Source organism: Scyliorhinus canicula, chromosome 1, assembly GCF_902713615.1.
Source record: "Scyliorhinus canicula chromosome 1, sScyCan1.1, whole genome shotgun sequence".
NCBI lineage: Eukaryota > Metazoa > Chordata > Chondrichthyes > Carcharhiniformes > Scyliorhinidae > Scyliorhinus > Scyliorhinus canicula.
The window spans coordinates 298,484,789-298,512,181 of record NC_052146.1 but is presented as its reverse complement, the minus strand read 5'-3'; the positions used below and the strand labels follow the sequence as shown (position 1 = coordinate 298,512,181).

The following is a 27,393-nucleotide window of genomic DNA, read 5'->3' as shown; positions in this document are numbered from 1 at the left end:
TCCAGAATGTGTACCGGGCAGGCAACAAAAAGGTCACACACAGCCAACCATCTCCTGAAGATGTGTGGCTCTGACTCCATGGGAATCCTCAAGACTGGACAGTGTGCAAAATAGGGCACGCACGACAAATTATAGAGGAAAGTTTGTCTCTGTTGTATGGTACATAATACGGCAGCCAAATTGTGCACAGCCGCCGAGGTCCCAGGTTCAGTCCCGGCTCTGGGTCACTGTCCGTGTGGAGTTTGCACATTCTCCCCGTGTCTGCGTGGGTTTCGCCCCCACAACCCAAAGATGTGCGGGGTAGGTGGATTGGCCATGCTAAATTGCCCCTTAATTGGAAAAAGATAATTGGGTACTCTAAATTTATAATAAAGAACAAAAAATGTGCACAGCAAGCTGCCACAAACAGCAGTGTGGTAACCAGGTGGTTTGCTCTTAATGGACTTGTTTCAGAGGTAGAAATCGGCCAGGACCCCAGGGGAAACTCTCCTACTCTTCTATGAAAGAGTTTTGCAGGATCTTTCATCTCCAACTGAGCGGATAGATGGGGCTTCGGTTTAAGGTGTCATCTGAAAGACAGATTCCCGACAGTACAGCACTCCCTCAGTCACCAGGAGATGATAGCTTTCCTGGATCTAGAGATGTTGGGATAAATCAGGAACGTGATGGAATTCTCTCTACTTGCCTGGATGAGTGCGGCTCCAACAACACTCAAGAATTTCCATTAGGACAAAAGAGCCCTCCTGATTGGGACACCATCCAGTATCCAGCATTCACTCCCTCCACCACAGACACACAGTGGCAGCAGTGTGTACCATCTACACGACGCACTGCAGCAACTCACCAAGGATCCTTCGACCGCACCTTCCAAACCCATGGCCACTACCACCTAGAAGGACAAGGGCAGCAGACACATGGGAACACCACCACCTGCAAGTTCCCCTCCGCGTCCACACACCATCCTGACTTGCAACTATATCATTGTTCCTTCACTGGGTCAAAATCCCTCCCTAACAGCACTGTAGGTGTACCTACACCACATGGACTGCAGTGGGTTCAAGGCAGCTCACCGCCACCTTCCCAAGGGCAATTAGAGATGGTCAATAAATGTTGGCCTAACCTGCGACACCAACATTAGACAAACAAATAAAAAAGCTGTAGTCCTCTCAATGTCTCCCTGGCTGGGACCTGTTAATCTAACAGTAAATGACCTCCCAAGCCTGTATCATAACATCATCACCACCACAACGCAGAAATGAGAGTGTTTCGCTCCGGGCCACGACTAACACGAAAAATTCACCTCAAGTGCAATTCCATTCCGGAATGTGCCCTTGGAAGATAGTAGCTATCAATAATAAACAAGCAAGCATGCTATTTGAGCAAAATAAAATTTGAACTCAAAACAATTAGAATGATATTTTATCAGTTATTGTTCCAAAGCTTTAAAACTCTATGACTGGGCACAGCAGCACCGTGGTTAGCACTGTTGCTTCACAGCTCCAGGGTCCCATGTTCGATTCCCGGCTTGGGTTACTGTCTGCGCGGAGTCTGCACGTTCTCCCCGTGTCTGCGTGGGTTTCCTCCGGGTGCTCCGGTTTCCCCCCACAAGTCCTGAAAGACGGGCTGTTAGGTGAATTGGACATTCTGAATTCTCCCTCTGTGTACCCGAACAGGCGCCGGAATGTGGCGACTAGGGGCTTTTCACAGTAACTTCATTGCAGTGTTAATGTGAGCCTACTTGTGCCAATAAAGATTATTATTATAATTCTTTTGTCTTCAAACCACCTTGAAGGTGAGAATGCATTGAGAAGACATTTAATTCATTTACATATTGATATCATAGAATCCCTACAGTGCAGAAGGAGGCTGTTTGGCCCATTGAATCTGCACTGACCTTCTGAAAGAGTACCCTACCTATCCCCCTCCCCTCCCCCACCCTATCCCCGTGACCCAGTAACCCCACCTAACCTTTGGAAACTAAGGGGCAATTTAACAAGCCACCTATCTGTTCATATTTGGACCGTGGGAGAAACCGGAGCGCCCGGAGGAAACTCACGCAGACATCGGGAGAACGTGCAAACACCACACAGTCACCCAAGACCGGGATTGAACCCGGGTCCCTGGCGCTACGAGGCAACAGTGCTAACCATTGTGCCGACGTGCGGCCCTTTGGGGAGCACTTTGTAAGCCTACTTATGACAATAAAGATTATTATTATTATTATTAACTTTTATATATTTAAATATGATTTTGTGTCTGCCAATTTGCACTTAAAAGGCTCCTTATTGAAACATCGCAAGACACTTTGCAGCTATAATATTTCCCTCTATATATATGAATGATTTATACAAAGGGATTTTGACCAGAATGCCAAGCATGAGAATTCATCCCTGAAGTGACCTGCAAGGGCTCAAGTCAATTCTGTTCTCTGCACAGTTGTTCAAGAGGGGCAACGTTAGCCACATTTCCATCTGGTACCTCCTGCTTGAAGATGGTTTGCTTCTCATGGGTAAACCACATGCCAACTCTCACCCATCTGTCCTCAACAGTAGAACAGTCCACTGGGGTGAGATATCTGAGGATGATGAGAGGCAGTTGGAACTAACACCAGTGAGGAGCCACTGCTCCTTCTAGCGGAAAGGACAACCAACTATTATTCTCTAGGTTCAGGAACTGCCTTTACCCCAGAACTATTGATGTCTCCATCTTCTGCCAACATACCCTTTGCACATGTTCTTCCATTACTGGGATCAGGCCCGTTGTTGGTATTGTCAATAGATTGAGTGTGTCAAGAAAGATGTTGGTTGATTGATTGATTTGATTTATTGTCACATGTACAGAAGTACAGTGAAAACTATTTTTCTGCAGCAAAGGGAACGTTCACAGTACGCACATAGTAGACAAAAAGAATAATCAACAGAGTACATCGACAACAGTGATTGGTTACAGTGCAGAAGAAGGGGCCAAACAAAGCAAATACATCATAGAATTATCATAGAATTTACAGTGCAGAAGGAGGCCATTCGGCCCATCGAGTCTGCACCGGCTCTTGGAAAGAGCACCCTACCCAAGGTCAACACCTCCACCCTATCCCCACAACCCAGTAACCCCACCCAATACTAAGGGCAATTTTGGACACTAAGGGCAATTTATCATGGCCAATCCACCTAACCTGCACATCTTTGGACTGTGGGAGGAAACCGGAGCACCCGGAGGAAACCCACGCACACACGGGGAGGATGTGCAGACTCCGCACAGTGACCCAAGCTGGAATCGAACCTGAGACCCTGGGGCTGTGAAGCAATTGTGCTATCCACAATACTACCGTGCTGCCCCCTAGTAAGAGCAGCATAGGACCTCGTGAATAGTGTTCTTACAGGGAACAGATTAGTCTGAGGGGGAGTCGTTGAGGAGTCTAGTAGCTGTGGGGAAGAAGCTGTTCCTATGTCTGGTCTTCAGACTTCTGTACCTTCTGTCTGATGGAAGGGTCTGGAAGAGGGCAATGCCTGGGTGGGAGGGGTCTCTGATAATGCTGTCTGCCTTTCTGAGGCAGCGGGAGGTGTATACAGAATCAATAGGATGGTGGCAAGCTTGTGTGATGCGTTGGGCTGAGTTCACCACACTCTGCAGTTTCTTGCAATCTTGGGCCGAGCAGTTGCCATACCAAGCTGTGATATTGATCATTAATGATGACTATGTCCAGGAACACTGTACCAAGTCTGTGAAAAAGTGGAAGAATCTCTCATAGCTTTCATAATATCAAAATAAATTAGCCATGTCTCAGTAGGGAGTACTTACTCCTATGTGTAAGAACGTTATGGGTTCAGGCCCCACATCAGAAATTCAGGCCAGTGTGTACCGTCTACAAGATGCACTGCAGCAACTAGTCAAGCCTCCATTGATAGCACCTTCCAAACTCACACCCTTTACCACCTAGAAGGACAAGGTCGCCAGATACTTTTTAAATATAAATTTAGAGTACCCAATTATTTTTTTCCAATTAAGGGGCAATTTAGTGTGGCTAATCCACCTACCCTGCATATCTTCGGGTTGTGGGGGTAAGACCCACACAGATACGGGGAGAATGTGCAAACCCCACACGGACAGTGACCCAGGGCCGGGATTCGAACCTGGGTCCTCAGCACCGTGAGGCAGCAGGGCTAACCACTGCGCCACCGTGTCGCCCCGGGCGGCACGTTCTTCGGAGCACCACCACCTGGAAGTTCCCTCCAAGCCACACAGCATCCTGACTTGGAAATATATCGCTGTCCTTCACTGTGCTACCTAACATCACAGTGGATGTACCTACACTACATGGACTGCAGCGGTTCAACAAGGTGGCTCACCACCACCTTCTCAAGGGCAATTAGGGATGGGCAACTGAAGCTAGTCCTGCCAGCAATGCCCACGTTCCATAAAAGAGTAAATAAATGTAATGCAGGCTGACAGTGCAGCGCAGTGCTGAGGGAGTGCTGTACTGGTGGCAGTGTTGTCTTCCGTGTGAGACATTCCACTGTCCTCTCAAGTGCACGTATGAGATTCCAAGGTACTAAATTTGAAAACGTGCAAGGGAGTTCGCCTACGGAATCCTAACCAAGGTTTAACGGATGACCTGGTCTTTGTTAGCTTTACCATTTATGGGATCTTGCTGTGTACAAGATGGCTGCCTCGTCACCCTACATTACAAAGGTGACTACTCTTCAAAAGAACCTCATTGGCTACAGAGCACTTTGAGAAACCCCGAGAGTGTATATAAATGGAAGTTTCCTCTTAAAATATAAAGATGGTGTTTCCAAGCCATTCCTAATTCTGAATCCAGCAATGTTCCTGGCAGGAGATTGCAAAATTCTCCTGAAGCTCTATGGCAATAAAAACAATCTCCTACAGGGAGAGTTAACGGGGGGGGGGGGGGGGGGGGGGGGGGGTCACGGGGGCACAGGGCTGGCGGTGAGGCGAGGGGTTGGAGAGGGGGAAATAAGGTTGGAGGCTAAAGCGACTGTGTCTTAAGAGATGGAAAAATTCAATGGAATTCTGATAAATGGTCACTTTTATCAGACTTGAAACATTAACTCTGTTTCTCTCTGCGCAGATACTGCCTGGCCTGCTGACTTTCTCCAGCACTTTCTGTTTTTATTTCCGATTTCTGGCACCCGCAGCACATTGGGGAATATCCCACGGGAAATAGGAACAGGAATGGACCATTCAACCCCTCCAGACTCCTCCGCCATCCAATACCATCATTTAAAAAAATAAATTTAGAGTACCCAATTAATTTTTTCCAATTAATTTAGTGTGGCCAATCTGCCTACCCTGCACATCTTTGGGTTGTGGGGGCGAAACCCACTCAAACACGGGGAGAATGTGCAAACCCCACACGGATAGTGACCCAGAGCCAGGATCGAACCTGGGACCTCGGCGCCGTGAGGGACAGGGCTAACCCACTGCGCCACCGTGCTACCCCCACCGTCCAATACCATCATGGCTGATCTGAGTGAAGCCCCAACTCCACATCCCCAGCACCCTCCCCCCAATAACCCTCCACTCTCTCGTCAATCAAAATTCTGTCCAACACAGCCTTGCATCAATTCAACGACCCAGATTGGACCGCTCTCTCTGTGGGAGAGAATTCCACACTCTGAAAGAGCAGAAAGCCCTCGTCTTCAATGGGAGGGAGTCCCCCTTATTTTGAAACTGTGCTCCCCCAGTTCTGGGCCCCTCCCGCGGGGGAGGGGGGGGGGGGGGGAACATTTTTTGAGCCTCCACCCTGTGAAGCAGCTGTGTGCACATGTTGAAGTGGATGCATCTTAAGGAGCAGCAGGATTTCTGGGCGGGGCCCAGGAGCTGATGACGATTAGGGTGTAAATGCCGCCTCACCAATTAAAGGCTGGCTTCTGATTTTAGGAGGTGGGGTGGGCAGGGATAGGGGATTGCATTCAGCAGGTGGCTCAGTTTGTGAAGGAGGTTGCCGTGAAGGTGGGAAAGAGTTGCTCTCTTCTGTATCTATTGAATCTGCTCCCTGTGTGTAAGACAGTGAATCAGCCTTCCTATCTCTGGAGAGTAACCATTGCACCTTTCAGTAGCTGAGGGGGGGGAAATCCCTGTCAAGCTCCTGCACCATGTTGAACAGGAGGCACCCCCGACCCGCCCCTTCCCCCGTCTTTGACCGCTGCAGGGCCGGGGAGAGGCTGCAGGCAGCGCTGGCGGGGCTGCAGGAGCTGGAGCTGCTGAAGGAGAGGCAGAGGCAGCTGGTGAGGAGGGCCCTGGAGAGTGAGCCCCCCAGAGCGAAGCTCGGCAGGGACGGGGGGAAGAGACAAAGCTGCACAGAGGAGGACAGACTAGAAGCCACCCTCAGCGCCCTGAAAGAGCAACTGGTAAGAAAAACTTGTGCAAAAGCGTGTAACCCCCCCCCCCCCCCGACCCAACATCCATTCTGACAGCTTCTATTTTATGGTAACAAAGTCCAATTTTTAAAACCACATTTATTTTTGTTTGAATACTCTCCCAAGTTGGGAAGAAATCAATAACTTTTATAACCACAATGGAGTGAAGATTCCTGCTGAACTAGAATCAATTAAACCATCCCTTAAATATTTGTGCTTTCCAATATAAACCCAGTTGTCAATACGCTGCCTTGATTTAATGTAATGCATATTTCACAGTCACATGTTTCCGAATAACATTCGTTTTCTAAGGATTAAGGGTTCCCTAAATACATATTTATATGTAAAAACTATTTATGCATTTCAAGACTCTATTGTTTTAAGAATTCTACAGATAGATTAGTATTTTATGTGGCTATGCATGAGTATTATGTAAATGTCTTTGAGTTCTACAAGTTCAACACTTATAAACTCTGATGTATTCCAATGCTTCATATATCATGAGGGCCATATTTATTAATTTATAGGAATATATTTGGGGGTTAAATAAAAGAATACATCCATATACATAAGGGTTTTACAAGATTTTACAGTTAATTCTTGATGCAGATTCTATGTGTGATGAAGTTAAGAATGTTTCAAACTACTCGCTGGCAGTGATTCCTCTGAAACTCGGCCACCCCCGGGTGGTTTATGTCTTAATTTTATCTGTTTTGAAAGATCACGGCTGGAAGTTTGACGTGACCATCACTAAAACATCCAAACTATTGTGTTTGTGAGAAAAGAATTCCGAGATTAAGTTGTGTAAAATGCGCGGTGGGTGCTAAACCCCCCCTCGGTGATGCATCCCTTGGTTGAATAGCCTCTGCCCTGGGTGTTGGGTTGGGGGTGGATTCGAGGCTGATCCGATGTCCACGATCGTGGAGCCTCAATCCACATGGAACGGGATACACATCGGCGTTTAGTGCTGCATTTACCCAAGAGGTCTCTTGTCCACACTTTAAACATCAACAACTCATCAGCAGAGTGTGAAAACTGGGCAGGTCTGTCTTCTCCACATCACATCCCCGGCTCTCTCACACTGGGCTGCATGTCTTCCGGGCGACTTGCTCACCATTTCCATTCAATTCAGATGTGTATTCCTGTCCTAACGACCCCTCCCAGGGGATATCCCACCAACTGCCCACAACTAAGTTCAGAAAGGTTTCTTTTTTATATAAATTTAGAATACCCACTTTTTCCCCCACTTAAGGGGCAATTTAGCGTGGCCAAGCCACCAACGCCGCACATCTTTGGGTTGTGGGGGCGAGACCCACGCAGACACGGGGAGAATGTGCAAACTCCACATGGACAGTGACCCAGAGCCGGAATCGAACCTGGGACCTCGGTGCCGTGAGGCAGCAGTGAACTCAGAAAGGTTTCAGCCCAGCTTGGGTTATCTGCTTGTGAAAAGACAGCCTTGCGATGCATCGTGCTTCTCAGGCAGCCCTGAAGTGTTTTCCAGCCGTGTTTTCAGATGTAGCCGCTGTCGGAAAGTAGAAAACGTGGCAACCAGTTTGCGCTCAGCAAGATCCCACCAAACAGCAATGTGATAATGATCAGATAATCTGAATTTGTAATGTTAGTGGATAAATGTTAGCCGGGATACCAGGGATAACTCCCCTGTTCTTTTACAAAATACTGCCACGTCCATCTGAGAGGTCAGACAGGCCCTCGGATTAATGCCTCTGATAGGGCGGTACACGGGTTAGCGTGTGGGCGGTACACGGGTTAGCGTGTGGGTGGTACACGGGTTAGCGTGTGGGTGGTACACGGGTTAGCGCATGGGCGGTACACGGGTTAGCGCGTGGGCGGTACACGGGTTAGCATGTGGACGGTACACGGGTTAGCGTGTGGGCGGCGCACGGGTAAGCGTGTGGGCGGCACACGGGTAAGCGTGTGGGCGGCACGGGTAAGCGTGTGGGCGGCACACGGGTAAGCGTGTGGGCGGCACACGGGTAAGCGTATGGGCGGCACACGGGTAGGCGTTTTGGCGGCACACGGGTTAGCGCGTGGGCGGTACACGGGTTAGCGCGTGGGCGGTACACGGGGTAGCGCGTGGGAGGTACACGGGTTAGCGCGTGGGCAGCAGACGGGTTAGCGCGTGGGCAGCACACGGGTTAGCGTGTGGGCGGCACACGGGTAAGCGTGTGGGCGGCACACGGGTAAGCGTGTGGGCAGCACACGGGTTGGTGTGTGGGCGGCACACGGGTTGGCGTGTGGGCGGCACACGGGTTGGCGTGTGGGCAGCACACGGGTTGGCGTGTGGGCGGCACACGGGTTGGCGTGTGGGCGGCACACGGGTTGGCGTGTGGGCGGCACACGGGTTGGCGTGTGGGCGGCACACGGGTTGGCGTGTGGGCGGCACACGGGTTGGCGTGTGGGCGGCACACGGGTTGGCGTGTGGGCGGCACACGGGTTGGCGTGTGGGCGGCACACGGGTTGGCGTGTGAGCGGCACACGGGTTGGCGTGTTGGGCGGCACACGGGTTGGCGTGTTGGCAATGTGGCAAAATACACTGGGAAGGGCAGCACAGTGGCGCAGTGGTTAGCACTGCGGCCTCACGGCGCTGAGGTCCAAGGTTCGATCCCGGCTCTGGGTCACTGTCCGTGTGGAATTTGCACATTCTCACCGTGTTTCGGTGGGTTTCGTCCCCACAACCCAAAAACGTGCAAGCTAGGTGGATTGGCCACGCTAAATTGCCCCTTAATTGGAAAAATGATTGGGTACTCTAAAAAAAATTTTTTTTAAATACACTGGGAAGAGTTGAGAAGCATCTGGGGAAATAACTGTTCACCGAAGGCTAGGTTTGCGTTAGACTCACAAAAAAGATAAGATAAAGATGCTTAGGAAATCAAACAAAGGGAGAAATCCTCTTGGAGAAGAATGGGCCATTGAGGAAGAGGGGAGTGAACATGTAAATAGCAGCTATACCTGTTAATTAAAGGCAGACAGGGAACCATTGACTTTAAGACAAACCTCCTCCTTGTCGAGTATGTCTGATTTCAAAAAGCTACAGGTTGATAATTGTGTTTGCGGGTTGTGAAGACAACTATTCATTCATAGATTGACGTGACTTACTTCTTACAAGGATCATTTCCCCTTTGTTGCTATTTCACAGCACTTTCTGGCTGCATTCTGTCCACTTTTCCTGCTGTTTTGGGCCCGGTATATGGACCACTCTGCCTCCGGTACCTTCCCAGACTGAATCAATCGGGTTAGTTAAATGGGGTCAAGGGGGCAGCGCTAACCTCTAAGTCACGAGGTTCTGGGTTCAAGCCCCATTCCAGTATTTTTGAGCACAATAATCAAGCCTGCCACTCTGGTGCAGTGCTGGGAAAGTGCTGCGCTGTCAGGAGCTATGATCCTTCATTTGAAACATTCACCAAGGCCCCGTCCCCTCCCTTGGGTGGGTTGCAGAGATCCCGGTGCGCTATTTCAAAGAAGAGTTCTCCCCGGTGTCCTGGTCAACATTTATCCCTTGATCAACATCACAAAAACAGATTATCCGATTGTTATCACCGCTGCTTTTTGTGGGAGAATGCTGTGCATGTTGGCTGCCGTGTTACAACATTGGCGGTGCTTAAAGACATTTTGTTGGCTGTAAAATGCTTTGAGGTGTCCAGAGATTGTGAAATGTGCCGTATAAATGAAAAACCTTTGAAGTGTTGATATTCGGGGTGTCTGCTGAGCTAGCTTAGCCCCCTGCCATTCTTTCTCTGGTAGCCACTCTCCACGAGAGGAGGTGGTTTTAAAAAACAAAACAAAATATGGCATTTATATGGGCGGCACGGTAGCATGGTGGATAGCACAATTGCTTCAGAGCTCCAGGGTCCCAGGTTCGATTCCAGCTTGGGTTAGTGTCTGTGCGGAGTCTGCACATCCTCCCCGTGCCTGCGTGGGTTTCCTCCGGGTGCTCCGGTTTCCTCCCACAGTCCCAATATGTACAGGTTAGGTGGATTGGCCATGCTAAATTGCCCATAGTGTCCAAAATTGCCCTTAGTGTTGGGTGGGGGTTACTGGGTTATGGAGATAGGGTGGAGGTGTGGACCTTGGGTAGGGTGCTCTTTCCAAGAGCCGGTGCAGACTCGATGGGCCGAATGGCCTCCTTCTGCACTGTAAATTCCATGTCTATGGCACCTTTCAAATTCTCATGATGTCCTGAATCACTTTGCAGCCGAATTGTGCACTGCAATCTCCCACGAGGAACCGTGAAAATGCGATCAGATAATCTTTCAATGACGCTGGCTGCCTATTGGCCAGGATACAACGGGAAACACCCCCCTGCTCCCCTTCTTTGCAAAGGCGCCACAGAATCTTTCACAGCAATAGAGGACTACGATTTGCACCAAATCCTTGGAAGGAGGGTCATTATTCATAGGGGTGTTTTGAGTTATGACACAGGCTGGCATTGACCTTTGACATCCTGTGCCAATGTTTCTCCATCAATTTTATCTAATGCGCTCATATGAATTAGGAGCAGGAGTAGGCCCCTCGCCCCTCGAGCCTGCTCCGCCATTCAATAAGATCATGGCTGACCTGATTGTAACCTCACCTCCACATTCTTGCCTGACATCCCCTTACAATGTGCACCATCCTGTGGACTTCCTCTTCCCAAGTGGCCATTAGTGCAGTATCTGTGCATCAGGCGTGACTGAGCTGCTCGACTGTGGAAGGCATCACTACTGATGATCACTCTTGTTCTCGCCTGATGCTGAGGCACTGGTTAGCGGGGGCTGGGGGGGGGGGGCGTGGGAGGGAAGGATCACCAAGTAGCAGTCAGGAGTGACAGTTCCTCGGGGCTTCCCCCCCCCCCCCCCCCCCCAGCCTTTTAAGGACGAAAGTTGGACTTTGTAACCCACCCCCTAACTGACAGGGGGGCAGAAGCCGGGTGCCTTCAAAGCACCTGGGGGCCGAGTCTGGAGGTTTGGGGATAGTGTGGGCACAGCTGCAACCCAACTGAGTAAACGGGGAGCACCGCACCGGAGTGAGGTGTGACATCAGTGACGCAAGACACTGGAATTATGCTCCCGAGAGCAGAGGCAGTTAACAGGAGACTTCATGAAAGATTTTCCGAATTAGAGTAGTTAGGGAAAAACTGTTTCCATTGGCAGCAGGGTTGGTAACCAGAGGATACCGATTTTTAAGGAGTTGACGCAAAAAAAAGGGAATGATAAGATTTCTTTTGAATAGATGGATGTGCAGTGTGTTGTGAAGTGGAATATGGTGCCAGGGAGGGCAGTAGTTGGCAGTCGTAACTTTTCAAAGGAATTGCATATATACTTGACAACAGCAAATTTCCAGGGAAAGAGGTGGAAAGTGAGACCGATTGGAAAGCTCTTTCGAAGAGCCAGCAGGAATAGTGGGCCAAATGGTCTCTTGTGCAAAATGATGCCTTGTGCCTGGCAATATCTGGAGGGCAACAGGGTCATGGGTCATGGAGGCGAATTGCATTGTATTTTGCTTTCATCTTCCTCGTCAGTTTTGTAACTGCTGTACACGGATGCTCGCCCTCTTTTTTTGAAAGCTACAATTATAGGAAACCGAATACTTGCATCGCACAATCACGATTAATGTCTTTGTTTTTCTTGAAATGACCGAAATGAGATCTTTACGAGGTCCTGAATTATCAATGACCGCCGTATATCTTCAGGACAGCTTTTTGTGACCTGCTGGCATTAATGAAGAAAGTCTAGACTTCCAAGATGATTTGGCTCCGCATTAGTCAGTTCTTGATGTAGATGCGGGTCATTGCAAAACTGTAAACAGACGCATCAAATATAAATCACTTCAGGCTCTCGTAACTTTATCTATTCTCCTTCTTCTCATTTCAGCAAAGATACATATATTATCTGGTTAAACAATAAACTCTTGAATACTTGGCTGGTAAACATGTTTGTCAATGCGGATCAGGAAAGATCTGTGACCACCCCAGCTGGAATGTCTTTTATTGTTCTTTCATGGGACGGGATTCCTATTACTGGTCTTCTGTGCTGCCCGTCCCTAATTACCCTTGAACCTTAGTGGCTTGACTGGCAGGTTCAGAGGGCAGTTAAGAGTCGTTCACGTCACTATGGGTCTGGAGTCCATTGTTGGGCAAGGACAGAAGATTTCCTTCTGGCCTAAAGGACATTAGTGAACCAGTTGGGTTTTTGACAATGTTGGAATTCATGGTCACTGTTACTTTTTAAATTTAGAGTACCCAATTCTTTTTGTTTTCAATTAAGGGCCAATTTAGCGTGGCCAATCCACCTACCCTTCACATCTTTGTGTTGTGGGGGTGAAACCCACGCAGACACGGGGAGAATGTGCAAACTCCAAGCGGTCAGTGACCCAGGGCTGGGATTCGAATCTGGATCCTCAGCGCCGCAGTCACAGTGCTAACCACTGCGCCACATGCCGCCCCTATGGTCACCATTACTGAGACTACTTTTTTATTCTGGCTTCATATTTCAAGCTCCCATCAGCTGCCGTGGTGGGATTTGAACCCATGCCCCCAGGTCAGTGTAGGTCTCTGGATTGCTAATCGGTTGACTTAATCGCTACACCATCGTCTTCCCCTGATGTGCAAGGTTGTCGGCAATGGCCCAGCGGATAGAACTCTTGTCCTCTCGTGTCAGCGGATTGTGGGTTTGAGGTCCGCTCCTGAGACACAAGCGCAAACTATTGATGCCACCTTTCAGCCGAGGTTTTAAAACTGACTACTCTTATAGTTAGGCTACTTAAAGTAGAGCAGTGGAGTTCTCCCATATGTCCTGACCAATATTTATTTTGCAAACAACATTGCTGAAGAACAGATGAGTTTGGGGCGGCACGGTGGCACAGTGGGTTAGCCCTGCTGCCTCACGGCGCTGAGGTCCCAGGTTCGATCCCGGCTCTGGGTCACTGTCCATGTGGACTTTGCACATTCTCCCCCTGTCTGCGTGGGTTTCGCCCCCACAACCCAGAAATGTGCAGGCTAGGTGGATTGGGCACGCTAAATTGCCCCTTAATTGGAAAAAATGAATTGGGTACTCTAAATCTATTCTAGAATGGTTGTGTGTGAATGCAGGTGGTGTTGTTGTGGGAGTTTACTGTCCGCAGATTAGCTGCTGTGTTTCCAACATTACAACAGCTTCCAAGGCTGTGAAGAACTTTGGAGGCTCCGTAAAGGTGGTATATAAATGCAAGTCATTCTCTTATTATTTATAAAGAAATTACGGGGAATTATTGCACAAGTATTTAGCCACGTATTCCAGAGTTTACTGTTTAAAGAGATAATATATGTATCGTGACTTTTTTATGGGTTGTTCACTTGCTCGCTCTCTCTTTCTTGCTGTATTGTATTCCCAGAATCCCATAGTTTTTACAGTGAGAATGGAGGGAGTGGGCTCCACTGATGCAGTTTTGGTGAGAGATGTTTTTGAGGCAGAATTATTGTGGAGTTGTTAAAGAAGTGGGCGGCAGAGATGGTGGGACCATCACAAACTGATGAGATAGGCTGAGCTGCCGCCCTTGTTGCCTTTAAAAAATAAAATAAAATAAAATAAAATAAATTTAGAGGACCCAATTAATTTTTTCCAATTAAGGGGCAATTTAGCGTGGCCAATCCACCTAGCCTGCACATCTTTGGGTTGTGGGGGCGAAACCCACGCAAACATGGGGAGAATGTGCAAACTCCACACGGACAGTGACCCAGAGCCGGGATCGAACCTGGGCCCTCGGCGCCGTGAGGCAGCAGTGCTAACCACTGCGCCACCGTGCTGCCCTAAATTGCTCCTGAATTGAAAACAAAATTGGGTTTACTAAATTTAAACAAAGCTGTTTGATTGCGAGTTATGTAGACAATGTACACCTTTGATGCTGAGGGCCCCTTCAACTGAATGCTAAAATTGTTTTTTTTTCTAGTCTGTGTGTGCGTTTGTGTAAGTTTCTTCTTTTGGTTTCCAGTCACATCTGAGGAAACAGGATGCGGGGCTGAAAATTCATCTGCAGCATTTGGACCGACAAATTAGTGAGCTGAAGCTTGATGTGAACAAGGCTTCTACCGAGCAACAGGAGAGTGACAGCAGGCCAAGCTCGGGTAATGTCTGCTGGGCAGTAGCTTTGGGCTACGGAATCTGATGTGCCTGCGGGTTGCGGGATTTGCGCTTCTGCCTTTTGATGGAGTTTTTCAAACTTTCTTTCCCGGGGCCCGCTTTTTCCAGCCGGTCTTCGCGACCCACACCGGTCGACCTTCGCGAAACACACCATGTTCGCTTACCTTTAATGTGACAGGGTAGCCTGCCTGGTCCTCACTATTTCACTGCAATCAGGAGGAGAGGACAATGCGCATATCGGGTGCAGAATTCAGCCAGTTCCTTTGTGCCGTCTTCATCTTTTGTGAGATCGGAAAATCAAATCTCGCGCATATAAGTCGCTGTGAAGGACAATAGCAACAAAATGCCTGTTTTATTCAGTACTGAATACACCTGGGAGATGCTACTTTAGAATGCTAACAGTCTCATGAGGTTTTTAATGTGCTATCACAGGTCGGATACAGCAGCATAGTTTTTTTTCATTTGGAGTCAGCTGTAAGTTAATAACTAACTAAATTTAGAGTACCCAATTATTATTTTTTTCCCAAATAAGGGGCAATTTAGCGTGGCCAATCCACCTACCCTGCACATCTTTGGGTTGTGGGGGCGAAACCCACGCAGACACGGGGAGAATGTGCAAATTCCACACGGACAGTGACCCAGGGCCGGGATCGAACCCGGGTCCTCAGCGCCAGTCCCAGTGCTATCCACTGCGCCACATGCCGTCCCTCGATTGTGTTGTTGTGACAATGTCACTAGACTAGTAATCCAGAGGCCCAGGGACCTGGGGTCACGGGTTCAAATCCCACCATGGTAACTGGTGGAATGTGATTGATGAAACTGGAATTATAAAGCAAGCTGACTATCATCCATTGTTGCAAAATCCCATCTGGCTCACTCATGTCCTTTTTTTAGAGCGGGAAATCTGCCGTTCGCGTCCGGTCTGACCTCCACCTCCCCCCAGGCAATGCAGATTGACTCTTATTTGTTCTCTGAAATGGCCGAGCAAGCCGCACAATCCCATTCATGAAGGGTGATTCATCCCAGAAAGAAAACATTTAAAACACGGGTAAAGGGGAGTAGACTTGTCCATTGAGGGGGGGGGGGGGGAATAAACAAATGGCTATTGTGGCCGAGGAGGTTTGGGTTTGAGTCAATAGTTAGCAGGGTAGATTAGTTGGGCTGAATAGCTTGTTCATGTGCTGTTAGTCGAATGTAATCTCCTCGCTGTATGGACTTGGAGATTAGGCCAGGTTTCCAACTCTGCGCTTTATTGCTATCAGATCCTGCTTCAGTGACAGTGCTGTTTATCCTCTACACACCCGACACCTTCCCGCGTGAATCGGAGCTTTTCCAAGACCAGGCTGTCTCTGTTGGATAACTAACGCGTCAGCAAGGGTGTGCGCCTGGCAACTGCACAGCGCTAACTAATCGCACCCGTGCTTAACGCACCAGTATCGGGTTTCTTGTCCCACTGTGCTCATACAATAGCATCTCCCAGTCTGATCTGTAGGTTCCAGTTTGGATCAGTCCACACGGATGTGTGTTTGGGTCTATCTGTCTGCCTGTGAACTCCCAGTGTCGGCTCCGCCACATTAACAATAACACTGATACAGCCAGAGAGCTGTTTCTATTTTAAGATTTCCGCTGATGCTTAATACCGTTAAGCACCTTCCACCTCAAGGAAGAGAGCCTCCGACACATGGGTAATCCTACTACTCCCACCCTCCAGGCACGTAGATTCTGACAGACCGGCTCAAGAAGCAGAATAGCCAAACCACCCTCCTTTTTGTTGTTAAGCCTAACGTATTGACATATGTACTACTGTCTTGGCTAACTCTTAGGGGAATCTTCAAAAATGTAAAGCTAGAAGGCTAAAGAAGGCTATTTGACGTGGTGAGGGGCTAGTTTAGCTCACTGAGCTAAATCGCTGGCTTTTAAAGCAGACCATGCAGGCCAGCAGCATGGTTCGATTCCCGTACCAGCCTCCCCGGACAGGCGCCGGAATGTGGCGACTAGGGGCTTTTCACAGTAACTTCATTGAAGCCTACTCGTGACAATAAGCGATTTTCATTTATTTCATTTTCATTTCATGTGCCTGTACTGCTTTCTTTATAAAGAGATTTCTAAAGTTCCAGCATGTAGTGTTGCTGTTATAGTGCAAAGCGAAGAGGCAGTGTTACGTCACAGTGGTGTTTAACCAGTACGGTGATTTATTTGACAAAGAAGAACTTTAGACACAGATCAGTACAACTCCCAACACTGGCCTAGATCCTGCGACTCCCCTCGTCTCCTGACGATACTCCAGGGGCCGGGGCTGCGCCTAGCCACCCGATAGGCTGAGACTTGTGCTCTCCATCCCCATAGGCTCTGGGCGGGTCACTTGACCCGCAAAGGATTGTCCCCTTAAAGGGTCCATGCTACCACAGTTGCCAATTGTGATTTAAATGTATTCCTGGAGGTTTGACCACACGACTTATTCCTAAACTTCAACCATTCATCGACCATCTTGTGCTGGCTCTTTTAGAAAGCGAGGTAATTGTCTACATTCCTATTTTTGTTTGTCCTTAAGCCTGTTATCAATTTGCATTAGCAGCACCGAATCCCACACCATCAACATCCTAGGATTTAACTTTGGCTAGCCAAATAAATGCTGTATCTATCGGAGCAGGTCAGAGGCTGGGAATTCTGTACTAACTCCCCTCCTGACTTCCCAAAGCCGGTCCACTGCCTACAAGGCGCACCTCAGGAGTGTGATGGAACCACTGCCCACTTGCCTGGGGTGAGTGCAGTGCCAACAACACTCGAGAAGCTCGACACCATCCAGGACAAAGCAGCCCGCTTGATTGCTGCCCCTCCACCACAATAGCAGCCGTGTGTACCATCTACAGGATGCACTGCAGCAACTCGCCCAAGACGCCTTCGACAACACCATCCAAACTTGCAATCTTCACTTGGAACTCTCTCCTGAACAACATTGTGGGTTGTTAATGGACTTTTTTGAATATTGATTCTTGGGATGTGGGCATCGCCGGCTAGGCTGGCACTTAATGCCTATCCCTAGTTGCTCTAGGAAAGGTGTTCCAAGGAGAACAGCCCTTACCTTTCTGAACCCACTTCATAACGGAAGTCCCCCATTCCTGGTGAACCTCCAGCGTAGCCGTTACATCTTTCCTGAGGTGCGTTGTCCGCGGCACTGCAGATGAGGCCTAACCAGTCATGAAGTTGTAGCTTGTAGATAGAACATTGCAGCGCAGTACAGGCCCTTCGGCCCTCGATGTTGCGCCGACCTGTGAAACCGCTCTAAAGCCAATCTACACTATTGCCGTATCATCCTCTGGAATAGTGTAGATGGGCTTTAGAGCGGTTTCACAGTGTTGCCAAATTCTCTGAACTGTGGTGAAATGGATTCCTGGAGGTTTCATCACCACTTGCCGCCCCCCCCCCCTCAACATTTTAGCATCTGGTCCAAAGATGTGCGGGTTAGGTGGATTGGCCATGCTAAATTGCCCGTAGTGTCCTAAAAGTAAGGTTAAGGGGAGGGGGGTTGTTGGGTTACGGGTATAGGGTGGATACGTGGGTTTGAGTAGGGTGATCATGGCTCGGCACAACATTGAGGGCCGAAGGGCCTGTTCTGTACTGTTCTATGTTCTATGGTAAAGAGAAATGTTCAAAGTAAAAACTAAAGTCCCGATGATTTTGTTTCTCCAGGGTTGCACCCAGCAATGTCCTGGAGATTGATTTTCCAATTCCTGGAGACCTATTCCCATCACTATCAGAATATTCTGGATTTATTTACTTCATTTGTCTTTCAAGGCTGCAGGTTGTCAGCTTCTCCAGTCCACCCCCGGCCCTCGGTTCACTTATCCTCGGGGTCAGTCTGGATCTTGTCTGCAGCCTTCCTAAAGCAATGGAGTGTGGCTCTCCCTCAGCCTGTCATGGAGGCATACATTCCGCCTAACCCTCGGCATACATTCCGCCTGCTTGGGGTCTATGGTTTAGGCTGTCTCTATTAGGAGTCCTATTCACACCATGTTCACTTGGCTCCCTTATGGCTCCCTTTCCAATTCGCGCAGTAACAATTAAAATTGTCTAATCGTGGTATAAGTGCTGTGAAGCGTAATATGGGGTCGGCTGGGGTCGTGCATGCTAGGTGAATTGGACATTCTGAATTCTCCCTCAATGTACTCAAACAGGCGCCGGAATGTGGCGACTAGGGGCTTTTCACAGTAACTTCATTGCAGTTTTAATATAAGCCTACTTGTGACAATAAAGATGATTATCATTATTTACATTCTCAAGTGTTAAAGAACAAAACCAAGGGCGAGATTCTCCGCAAATGCGGAGAATCGTAAAGGCTGCCGTGGGACAGGCCATGACCCACGGCAGCCTTCACGCCCACTTCTGGGGCCGATTCTCCCACCCCGGGCGGGGCTAGGAGCGCGGCCCCGTGCGTCACGGCGGCGCGGCCTTGACGACGGTCGTCAAGGCCGCACGTCAAGCATCACGGCGGCATCGGCCGCGCATGCGCAGGTTGGACAACGCCAACCCGCGCATGCGCAGTTGGCATCTTTTCCCTCAGCCGCCCCGCAAAACGTGGCGGCTTGATCTTGCGGGCGGCGGAGGGAAAAGAGTGCGTCCGTTACGGCCGTGGTACTGCCGTGCCAATCAGGCCCCCAGATGACCCAAACGGGCATCTGGTGCCCGTTTCACGACGGCAGCGAGCAGGTGTGTTTGCTGCTGTGTTGAAACGGGCGTGAAGGCCCGGCCCATTGGCCTCGGAGAATTGCCGCTCGCCATAAAAAATGGCGAGCGGTGATTCATGGCGTGGGTCGGGCGTGGGGGGGGGGAGAATAGCGGGAGGGTGTGAAAAATGTCGGGAGGCCCTCCTGCTGTTCCCCCACCCGGCATGGGGGGGGCGGAGAATCGCGCCCCAAATCTTTTGTATCATCTGATGTGCCAACTGCACTTGGTACATCTCTACTGTTCTTATTTCTCTATATTTAAGAAAATATATACTTCCACTGGAGGCGGAGCAGTGAAGGTTCACTAGATTGGTCCCTGGGACGAGGGGGTTCTCCTAAGATGAGATGTTGAGTAAATTGGGCTTTTTATTCTCTGGAGTTTGGAAGAATGAGGGGCGATCTCATTGAAACCTACACCATTCTGAGGGGATTTGATAGGGTGGACACTTTTTTTTCCCGCTGGCTGGGGAATCTCAAACACAGGGTCATGGGCTCGGGGTAAGGGGGTGTTGCCTTTTTACCCTTTTGGTGAACCACAAGCTGTATCTTATATTGACCAAATGACCACACAACCAGTATGTCAGCTCAAAAGCACAGTTTATTAATAACACAGGACTTGTATCTCTATGCAATAATACACATGGCTCCGTACTAAACTGCTAATAACAAAGATGACCTTTACTTAACTTCGAGTGACCGGCACTGTGCGAGATGAGGCCTTTATCCGGGTCCACGTGGTCAGTTGGAAGTTGTTGGGTTCGTCTCAGCTGGGCTTGTCCTTCAGGAATGGTCCCGTGCCCTTGAACTTGGTTGTTCTGCTACAGTTGGTCGCGCACAGGCCGATCCCTAGTGCGCAGTCTTTTTTTCCTTCGTCTCTTTCGCAACTTTTTGGGTGGTCCTAACTCCAGGTCTAATGGATCGATAGGGTTCTCGATCACCCTCATCGATCTTAGCCAATTAGGGAGCAGATACCTCGGTGACTGGGCGGGTCCTAGCTATCATTGTCCCAGGCACGTAGGCCTTTCCAAATAAAGGGGTGATGGCGCTGGTTAGTCTGCTATCGTTGATGGTCCTTAATGCAAATGCTATTGTCTTGGGGAAAATGGTGATCGATCGTTAATGAACTGGAAGTTTCTTACCAGGTCTGGTTTCTTTGCACAATACACAGAGGCCGTGTGCTTGTCTGTGTCCCAAGTTGACCACCATTCCCATAGTCCTTTGCAGGTGGCCATTTTAAATGGCCAAAGGATGGAAGCTCCATCGTTCAATATATTAAAGGCGCTAAGATGGTCAGATTTTATAAAAAAATAAAAATAAATTTAGAGTACCCAATTATTTTTTCCAATTAAGGGGCAATTTAGAATGGCCAATCTACCTATCCTGCACATCTTTGGGTTGTGGGGGTGAAACCCACGCAGACACGGGGAGAATGTGCAAACTCTACACGGACAGTGACCCAGGGCCGGGATTCGAACCCGGGTCCTCAGCGCCATAGGCAGCAATGCTAACCACTGTGCCACCCTGCTGCCCCAGATGGTCAGATTTTTGTGTTCTCAGGGAATTAATGGATATGGGGAGTGAGTGGGAAAAGGAGCCCAAATTCAGCTAGGATCATATTGAATAGCAGAGCAGCAACAATAGGCCGTGTGGTCTACTCCTACTCTTTGTGGGGGTTTTTTTCTAATTAACAGGCCCCTCCCCCACAGACGCCACCTGACCTGCTGAGTGTCTGCAGCATCTAGAACATAGAACATACAGTGCAGAAGGAGGCCATTCGGCCCATCGAGACTGCACCGACCCACATTAAGCCCTCACTTCCACCCTAGCCCCGTAACCCAATAACCCCTCCTAACCTTTTTGCACACTAAGGGCAATTTAGCATGGCCAATCCACCTAACCTGCACGTCTTTAGACCGTGGGAGGAAACTGGAGCACCCGGAGGAAACCCACGCAGACATGGGGAGAACGTGCAGACTCCGCACAGAGACCCAGCGGGGATTCGAACCTGGGACCCTAGCGTTGTCAAGCAACAGTGCTAACCACTGTGCCACCCGATCTCCCAGGCCTTGAATAATTTTGCTCTCTTGTGGTGTTTCCTGAAGCTGTACAATGCTTGTTGTCTAAATGTAATTTGGTTTCTAATTTTCAGGGTTTTATGATCTCAGCGATGGGGGCTCCTGTTCCTTGTCCAACTCCTGCACGTCCATGTACAGCGAATGTAACTCCTCCTCCCAGGGCAGCCTGCGGTACAGCTGCCAGCCGGCAGACACCAAGGCCGGCAGATCCGAGGACCGCCCTCGGTCTGCCGACGACATCATCGCGCAGTCGGCAGCTTTTGAGCAGCGGGGGGCTGGCAAGTGGCCCGGGAGAGGCATCAAAACTACAGCCGAGCCGGTGCTCGCCTTTCACATCGGCAGGCTCGCAGTCCCTAGGCAGAGACCAGTTTCTACAGGTATCCTGGAGAGCTCTTTCTCAAACAGCCAAAATGGCCCAGAGAAGGGGGGGGGGGGGGGGGGGGGGAAGGCAGACTGACAGGGGAGGAGGGGGGGGGGGGGGCAGGCAGACTGACTGTCAGGGGAGGGGGGGGCAGGCAGACTGACTGTCAGGGGGGGGGGGGGGGGGCAGGCAGACTGACTGGCAGGGGAGTGGGGGGGGGGGGGCAGGCAGACTGACTGTCAGGGGAGGGGGGGGCAGGCAGACTGACTGTCGGGGGGGGGGCAGGCAGACTGTCGGGGGGGGGGCAGGCAGACTGTCAGGGGAGGGGGAGGGGTGGGCAGGCAGACTGACTGTCAGGGGAGGAGGGGGGGGCAGGCAGACTGACTGTCAGGGGAGGAGGGGGGGCATGCAGACTGACTGTCAGGGGAGGAGGGGGGGGCAGACAGACTGACAGGGGAGGAGGGGGGCAGGCAGACTGACTGTCAGGGGGGGAGGCAGACTGACTGTCAGGCGAGGAGGGGGGGGGGCAGGCAGACTGACTGTCAGGGGAGGGGGGGGGCAGACTGACTGTCAGGGGAGGGGGGGGAGGCAGACTGACTGTCAGGGGGGGGGGCAGACTGACTGTCAGGGGAGGAGGGGGGGGCAGGCAGACTGTCAGGGAAGGAGGGGGGGCAGGCAGACTGACTGTCAGGGGAGGAAGGGGGGGGCAGGCAGACTGACTGTCAGGGGAGGAGGGGGGGGCAGGCAGACTGACTGTCAGGGGAGGGGGGGGCAGGCAGACTGACTGTCAGGGAAGGGGGGGGCAGGCAGACTGACTGTCAGGGGAGGGGGGGGAGGAGGCAGACTGACAGGGGAGGAGGGGGGGCAGGGCAGACTGACTGTCGGGGGGGGCAGGCAGACTGACTGTCAGGGGAGGAAGGGGGGGCAGACTGACTGTCAGGGGAGGGGGGGGCAGGCAGACTGACTGTCAGGGGAGGAGGGGGGGGCAGGCAGACTGACTGTCAGGGGAGGAGGGGGGGCAGACTGACTGTCAGGGGAGGAGGGGGGGACAGGCAGACTGACTGTCAGGGGAGGAGGGGGGGGCAGGCAGACTGGCTGTCAGGGGAGGAGGGGGGCGGGAGGCAGACTGACTGTCAGGGGAGGAGGGGGGGGGCAGGCAGACTGACTGTCAGGGGAGGAGGGGGGGCAGGCAGACTGACTGTCAGGGGAGGGGTGGGCAGTGAGTGGGAGGCTGGCTATATTGGTTGACGGGTGGGGGGGAGGGGTTGGGACACTGACCTTGGGGGGGGGGGGGGGGGGGGGGGGGCAGCTACTGGAGTTGATGAAGACTACATTTCTTCAATAAATTTCGAGTACCCACTTATTTCCAATTATGGGTCAATTTAGCGTGGCCAATCCAGCTAACCTGCACATCTTTGGGTTGTGGGGGTGAATGGGGGTGAAACCCAGACGTGGGGAGAATGTGCAAACTCCACCTGGACAGTGACCCAGAGCCGGGATTCTAACCCGGGTCATCAGTGCCGCGGTCCCAGTGCTAGCCACTGTGCCACATGCCGCCCCAGCTATCAAAACGGGCGCTGGGTGGGTCGTGAGGGCGGCTGGCGGACGAATGAGGGAATGGGAGATGAGGAAGGTTGGCGAGGGGGTGGGATGGGAGGTGAGGGGTGCTGGTGGACAGGGGGATGGGAGGTGAGGGAGGTTGGCGAGGGGGTGGGGCTGAGAGACTCCCAACGGTGGGGGGTGAGAAACACTGACTGTCAAGTGTGTGAGATGCGCAGAATATGACTGGAGGGGTTGGAGTGGGGTGGGGGGGGGGGGGGGGAGGGCGGGGGAGACTGACTGTTGAAGGGTGGGAGGGTTATGCTTATTGATTGTCACAGGGGTAGAGGCCAGTGGTTGGGCAGAGAACCAGAACAATGATCGATGGTTCCCAATATTGTGACGTGGATTGTTCTTCTCGTTTGTGATGCAGGTGACTTGGAGAGATTCGCACCATTGCAGAGAGAGCCTCCAGGTGTGTCCGACCGAAAACTGCTCCCCTCTGTCTCTGCTGGGAGCGAGCTACACCTCCCTGTGCCCAATCAAAAATTCCGATGTGACCTGGTCTCCAAGAACAGCAGCGACGTGTACAATTACCCCAGTCCCCTCCACGCCGTGGCTCTCCAGAGCCCCTTGTTCTGTCTGACGGAGCAGGCCTTCAGTGCAGGCAACAGCAGCTCACCTCAGCCAGCAAGTGGGTCAATCCCAGTTGGAACCGGAACGGGCTGCATTAATGAACAAACTCCACATCAGCCCTGCAGAGTCAACAAGGCTGCCACAGAACGAGAACCTGGAATGAGTCCGAGAGCTGAGACGCAAGGGAAGGATCTTTCTCTCTCCGACAAGGCCCTCGCAGCAAGGGGCCAACGTAAGAGGCTCACAGGCCTACGACAGGGTGACAGCTGTAAAAATGTAGAATTTCCAGCAGGAAATGCCACCAACACGAGATCAAGGCTGCAGGAGGCTAATGGCTTCTCCACAATCCCAGCCGTGGTGGATATGTTGGGGCAAGAGACCAAGGCCGCCAGCAGCAGTCGGCTGTTCAGAGTGGGGGTGAAGGACCTGCCTGTGGCCTGCGTTCCGGCTGCCCGCTCAGGCCTCCCTGATTCCAAAGGCCTCGCCTGCGATGGTTGCTGGGCGCCCAGCACTGAACTGCCTCACAGGACTGGCCAGAGGTCAGGGGTCACCGCCGGGAAAGGCAAGGAAGCCTTGCCGAAGAGTGGGTTTGTGCACGCCCAGTATGTGCCCGCAGAGTCTCGGCTCCGTGTGCAGATCCTACCAGCCGGCAGCAAGACCAAAGTTGCCAAAATCAAGAGGAGGAATGGCGAGGTGACGCGGGCTGGCAAGAGACTGGCTGCCCGAGGTGTTGGGGCTTTTAGATCCACAGCTGAGGCCGATCGTGCAACCACCAGCGTGGGCCACGAAGCTCCGGGCCGCTCGTGTTCAGAGTCCAGTCTTCATCCCGTGTGTTACAGCCCGGAGTTCCAGAGCCGGGCCCTCTGCGGGCTCCCAGTATCAATGGCTGGCCAAGACAGGACTGAGGCCAAAAGTCGCCAGTGGCAATCGAACATTGAGATATTCCACAGAGTACCCGCCGGCCATCTCGGCTTCAGTGCCCAGCGGCAGAAGGCAGGGCGGCACTGGGCAGCACGGGCGGTGAGCTTCAGCCGGGTACGGATCCTCCGGTGTCCAGCTGCCCGGAGTGAGTCGGACCAATCGGAGTACTCGGCCGAATGCGCCTCGCTCTTCCACTCCACCGTTGCCGAGAGCAGCGGGGACGAGCACAGTGACCACACGGCCAACCGCTTCGGCGACAGCGAGTCGAGCGGGAGTGAGGGCTGCCCAAACGAGGAGGCAGCGGACAGGCATACCCTCGGCTGGCCTCCGGGCTCCGGCAGACAGAAGCTCCGCTCTGGGGCCAGGATTTGCCGCATAAAGGCGTCGAAAGCTCTGAAGAAAAAGATCCGGAGATTCCAACCTGAAGCCTTAAAGGTTATGACCATGGTTTAGGGGCGTGAACTCTTGGCCTACCCATGGAGACTCCATGCTGGGCATCGTTGTCCTGAGAAACAAAAGAAATTACCTTCTAAAAAGAGAGCAACGTCCAGTTGTGAACTGTAAATGGCCCTCGTGCTCGGGCAGATCTCCCGCCACATGATGGGTCCAGTCTTTTTACTTTGTATAATAATTAACGTTCCTGATTTGACTGTAAGTGCATTGTGACCAGAATAAAAATGTTCGGTTGTGAGATCAGAGTTGAACCCATTGCTTCTGAGTTTGTGCTCACAGTGAGGTGGACCTTCAGGCTGCAGCAGAGATAAACTCGGTGAAGGTCAATATGCCCCCCCCCCCCCACCCACGTCAATATGCCCCCCCCCCCCCACACACACACGTCACATCGCCCAAACGCTGGCTGTGAGAGGGTGTCAGGAACACGAGGAGGTATCAGATTCAATATCTTAACACCAAGAATAATATTGTTGTGGAATTAACTATAAGGAAGACCTAGAAAACAAACGGTGAAAATGAGTAAAGGGTTGCAGAGGCCAACCAACAGGCGATCCGGTCCCATTTCTGTCTTTGGAAGCTTGCTGTGTATAAACTGGCTTCTGTTTCCTATCTAACAGCAGTGGCCCCACACTAAAATTTCATTGGCTGTAAAGTGCTATGGGGTTTCCTGGGGATATGAAAGACACTATATAAACGCAAGGGCGGCATGTTGGCACAGTGGTTAGCACTGCTGTCTCACAGCAGCAGGGACCCGGGTTCAATTCCGGCCTCGGGTGACTGTCTGTGCGGAGTCTGCATGTTCTCCCCGTATCTGCGTGGGTTTCCTCCGGATGCTCTGGTTTCCTCCCACAGTCCAAAAGTGTGCAGGTGATGGTGCGGGGTAGTGGGCCTGGTAGAGTGCTCTTTCACTGGGTCGGTTCAGACTCGATGGGCTGAATGGCCGCCTTCTGCACTGTAGCCCTTCTATTAATGTCTCTAAATGTAAAATTAAGTGTTTTGTTTAACCATTTCCAATTAAGGGGCAATTTAGCGTGGCCAATCCGTCTAGCCTACACATAGAACATAGAACAGTACAGCACAGAACAGGCCCTTCGGCCCTCGATGTTGTGCCGAGCAATGATCACCCTACTCAAACCCACGTATCTACCCTATACCCGTAACCCAACAACCCCCCCCCCCCCCCCAACCTTACTTTTTAGGACACTACGGGCAATTTAGCATAGCCAATCCACCTAACCCGCACATCTTTGGACTGTGGGAGGAAACCGGAGCACCCGGAGGAAACCCACGCACACACGGGGAGGACGTGCAGACTCCGCACAGACAGTGACCCAGCCGGGAATCGAACCTGGGACCCTGGAGCTGTGAAGCATTTATGCTAACCACCATGCTACCGTGCTGCCCCGCACATCTTTGGGTTGTTGGGGGCGAAACCAACACAAACACGGGGAGAATGTGCAAACTCGACACGGACAGTGACGCAGAGCTGGGATCGAACCTGGGACCTCGGCGCCGTGAGGCAGCAGTGCTAACCCACTGCGCCACCGTGCTCCTACACCCCATCTTGACTTGGAATATATCGCCATTCATTCACTGTGGGGTCAGAATCCATACTCTCTAACAGCACTATGGTTATGGCTGCACCACATGGTCTACAGCGGTTCAAAGAGGCATATCACCACCACCACCTCCTCGAGGGAATTAGGGATGGCTAATAAATGCTGGTTTAGCCGGGGTTGGCAGGAGATTTGGAGGGGATTTGAGGAAAAACCTCTTCACCTAGAGGGTGGCTGGAATGTGGAGCTCTCTGCCTGAACAGGGGGTACCCTAGAAGCAGCTAGTTGAGCACGTGCAATATCTTTGCGAAAAAGGCCATGGGCCAAGGGCTGGAAAATTGGATCTGAGTACATAGGTGCTTGATGGCTGGTGCAGACTTGATGGGCCGAAGGGCCTGTTCCTGTGCAGTACAACTCTGACTCGGGATGAATTTAAATAAATCCCAAAGCTTTAAGAAGTGAGGAGGGAACACTGCGAAGAAAGGGAAAAACTTGGGGGGAAATAAAAATGATTCTCTTTTTCAATTTAAATTTAGAGTAGCCAATTCATTTTTTCCAATTAAGGGGCAATTTAGCATGACCAATCCATGTAGCCGGCACATCTTTGGGTTTGTGGGGACGAAACATGGGG

The 27,393-nt window shown here is 51.2% G+C and overlaps 1 protein-coding gene and 1 long non-coding RNA gene across 3 annotated transcripts; one reads left to right on the top strand and one right to left on the bottom strand.

Moving 5' to 3' along the window:
* Nucleotides 1-5,922: 5,922 nt before the first annotated feature.
* dact2 (dishevelled-binding antagonist of beta-catenin 2) lies at nucleotides 5,923-25,444 on the top strand. 2 transcript variants are annotated; one of them, XM_038815988.1, is made up of 4 exons: nucleotides 5,923-6,371; nucleotides 14,349-14,481; nucleotides 21,371-21,673; nucleotides 23,630-25,444. In XM_038815988.1, exons 1-4 carry the CDS (start codon nucleotides 6,117-6,119, stop codon nucleotides 25,204-25,206), a joined length of 2,268 nt encoding a protein of 755 aa, XP_038671916.1. In that variant the 5' UTR covers nucleotides 5,923-6,116; the 3' UTR covers nucleotides 25,207-25,444. The 2 variants fall into 2 exon arrangements, with proteins under 2 accessions (XP_038671916.1, XP_038671926.1); XM_038815998.1 differs by lacking the exons at nucleotides 5,923-6,371; nucleotides 14,349-14,481 and adding an exon at nucleotides 16,587-17,011.
* Nucleotides 12,025-16,097, bottom strand: LOC119975999. The gene is made up of 3 exons (XR_005462842.1): nucleotides 15,929-16,097; nucleotides 14,662-14,817; nucleotides 12,025-12,178 (listed from the first exon to the last, which is right to left on the bottom strand). It is a non-coding gene; the product is annotated as an uncharacterized LOC119975999 (long non-coding RNA).
* Nucleotides 25,445-27,393: the final 1,949 nt, after the last annotated feature.

What these genes read in the sequence shown, in the direction of transcription:
- dact2 (XM_038815988.1), top strand. Translation starts at nt 6,117, where the DNA reads ATGTTGAACAGGAGGCACCCCCGACCCGCCCCTTCCCCCGTCTTTGAC. An exon ending in GCGCCCTGAAAGAGCAACTG is followed by an intron (nt 6,372 to 14,348) that starts GTAAGAAAAACT and finishes TTTGGTTTCCAG; the next exon opens with TCACATCTGAGGAAACAGGA. An exon ending in TGACAGCAGGCCAAGCTCGG is followed by an intron (nt 14,482 to 21,370) that starts GTAATGTCTGCT and finishes TCTAATTTTCAG; the next exon opens with GGTTTTATGATCTCAGCGAT.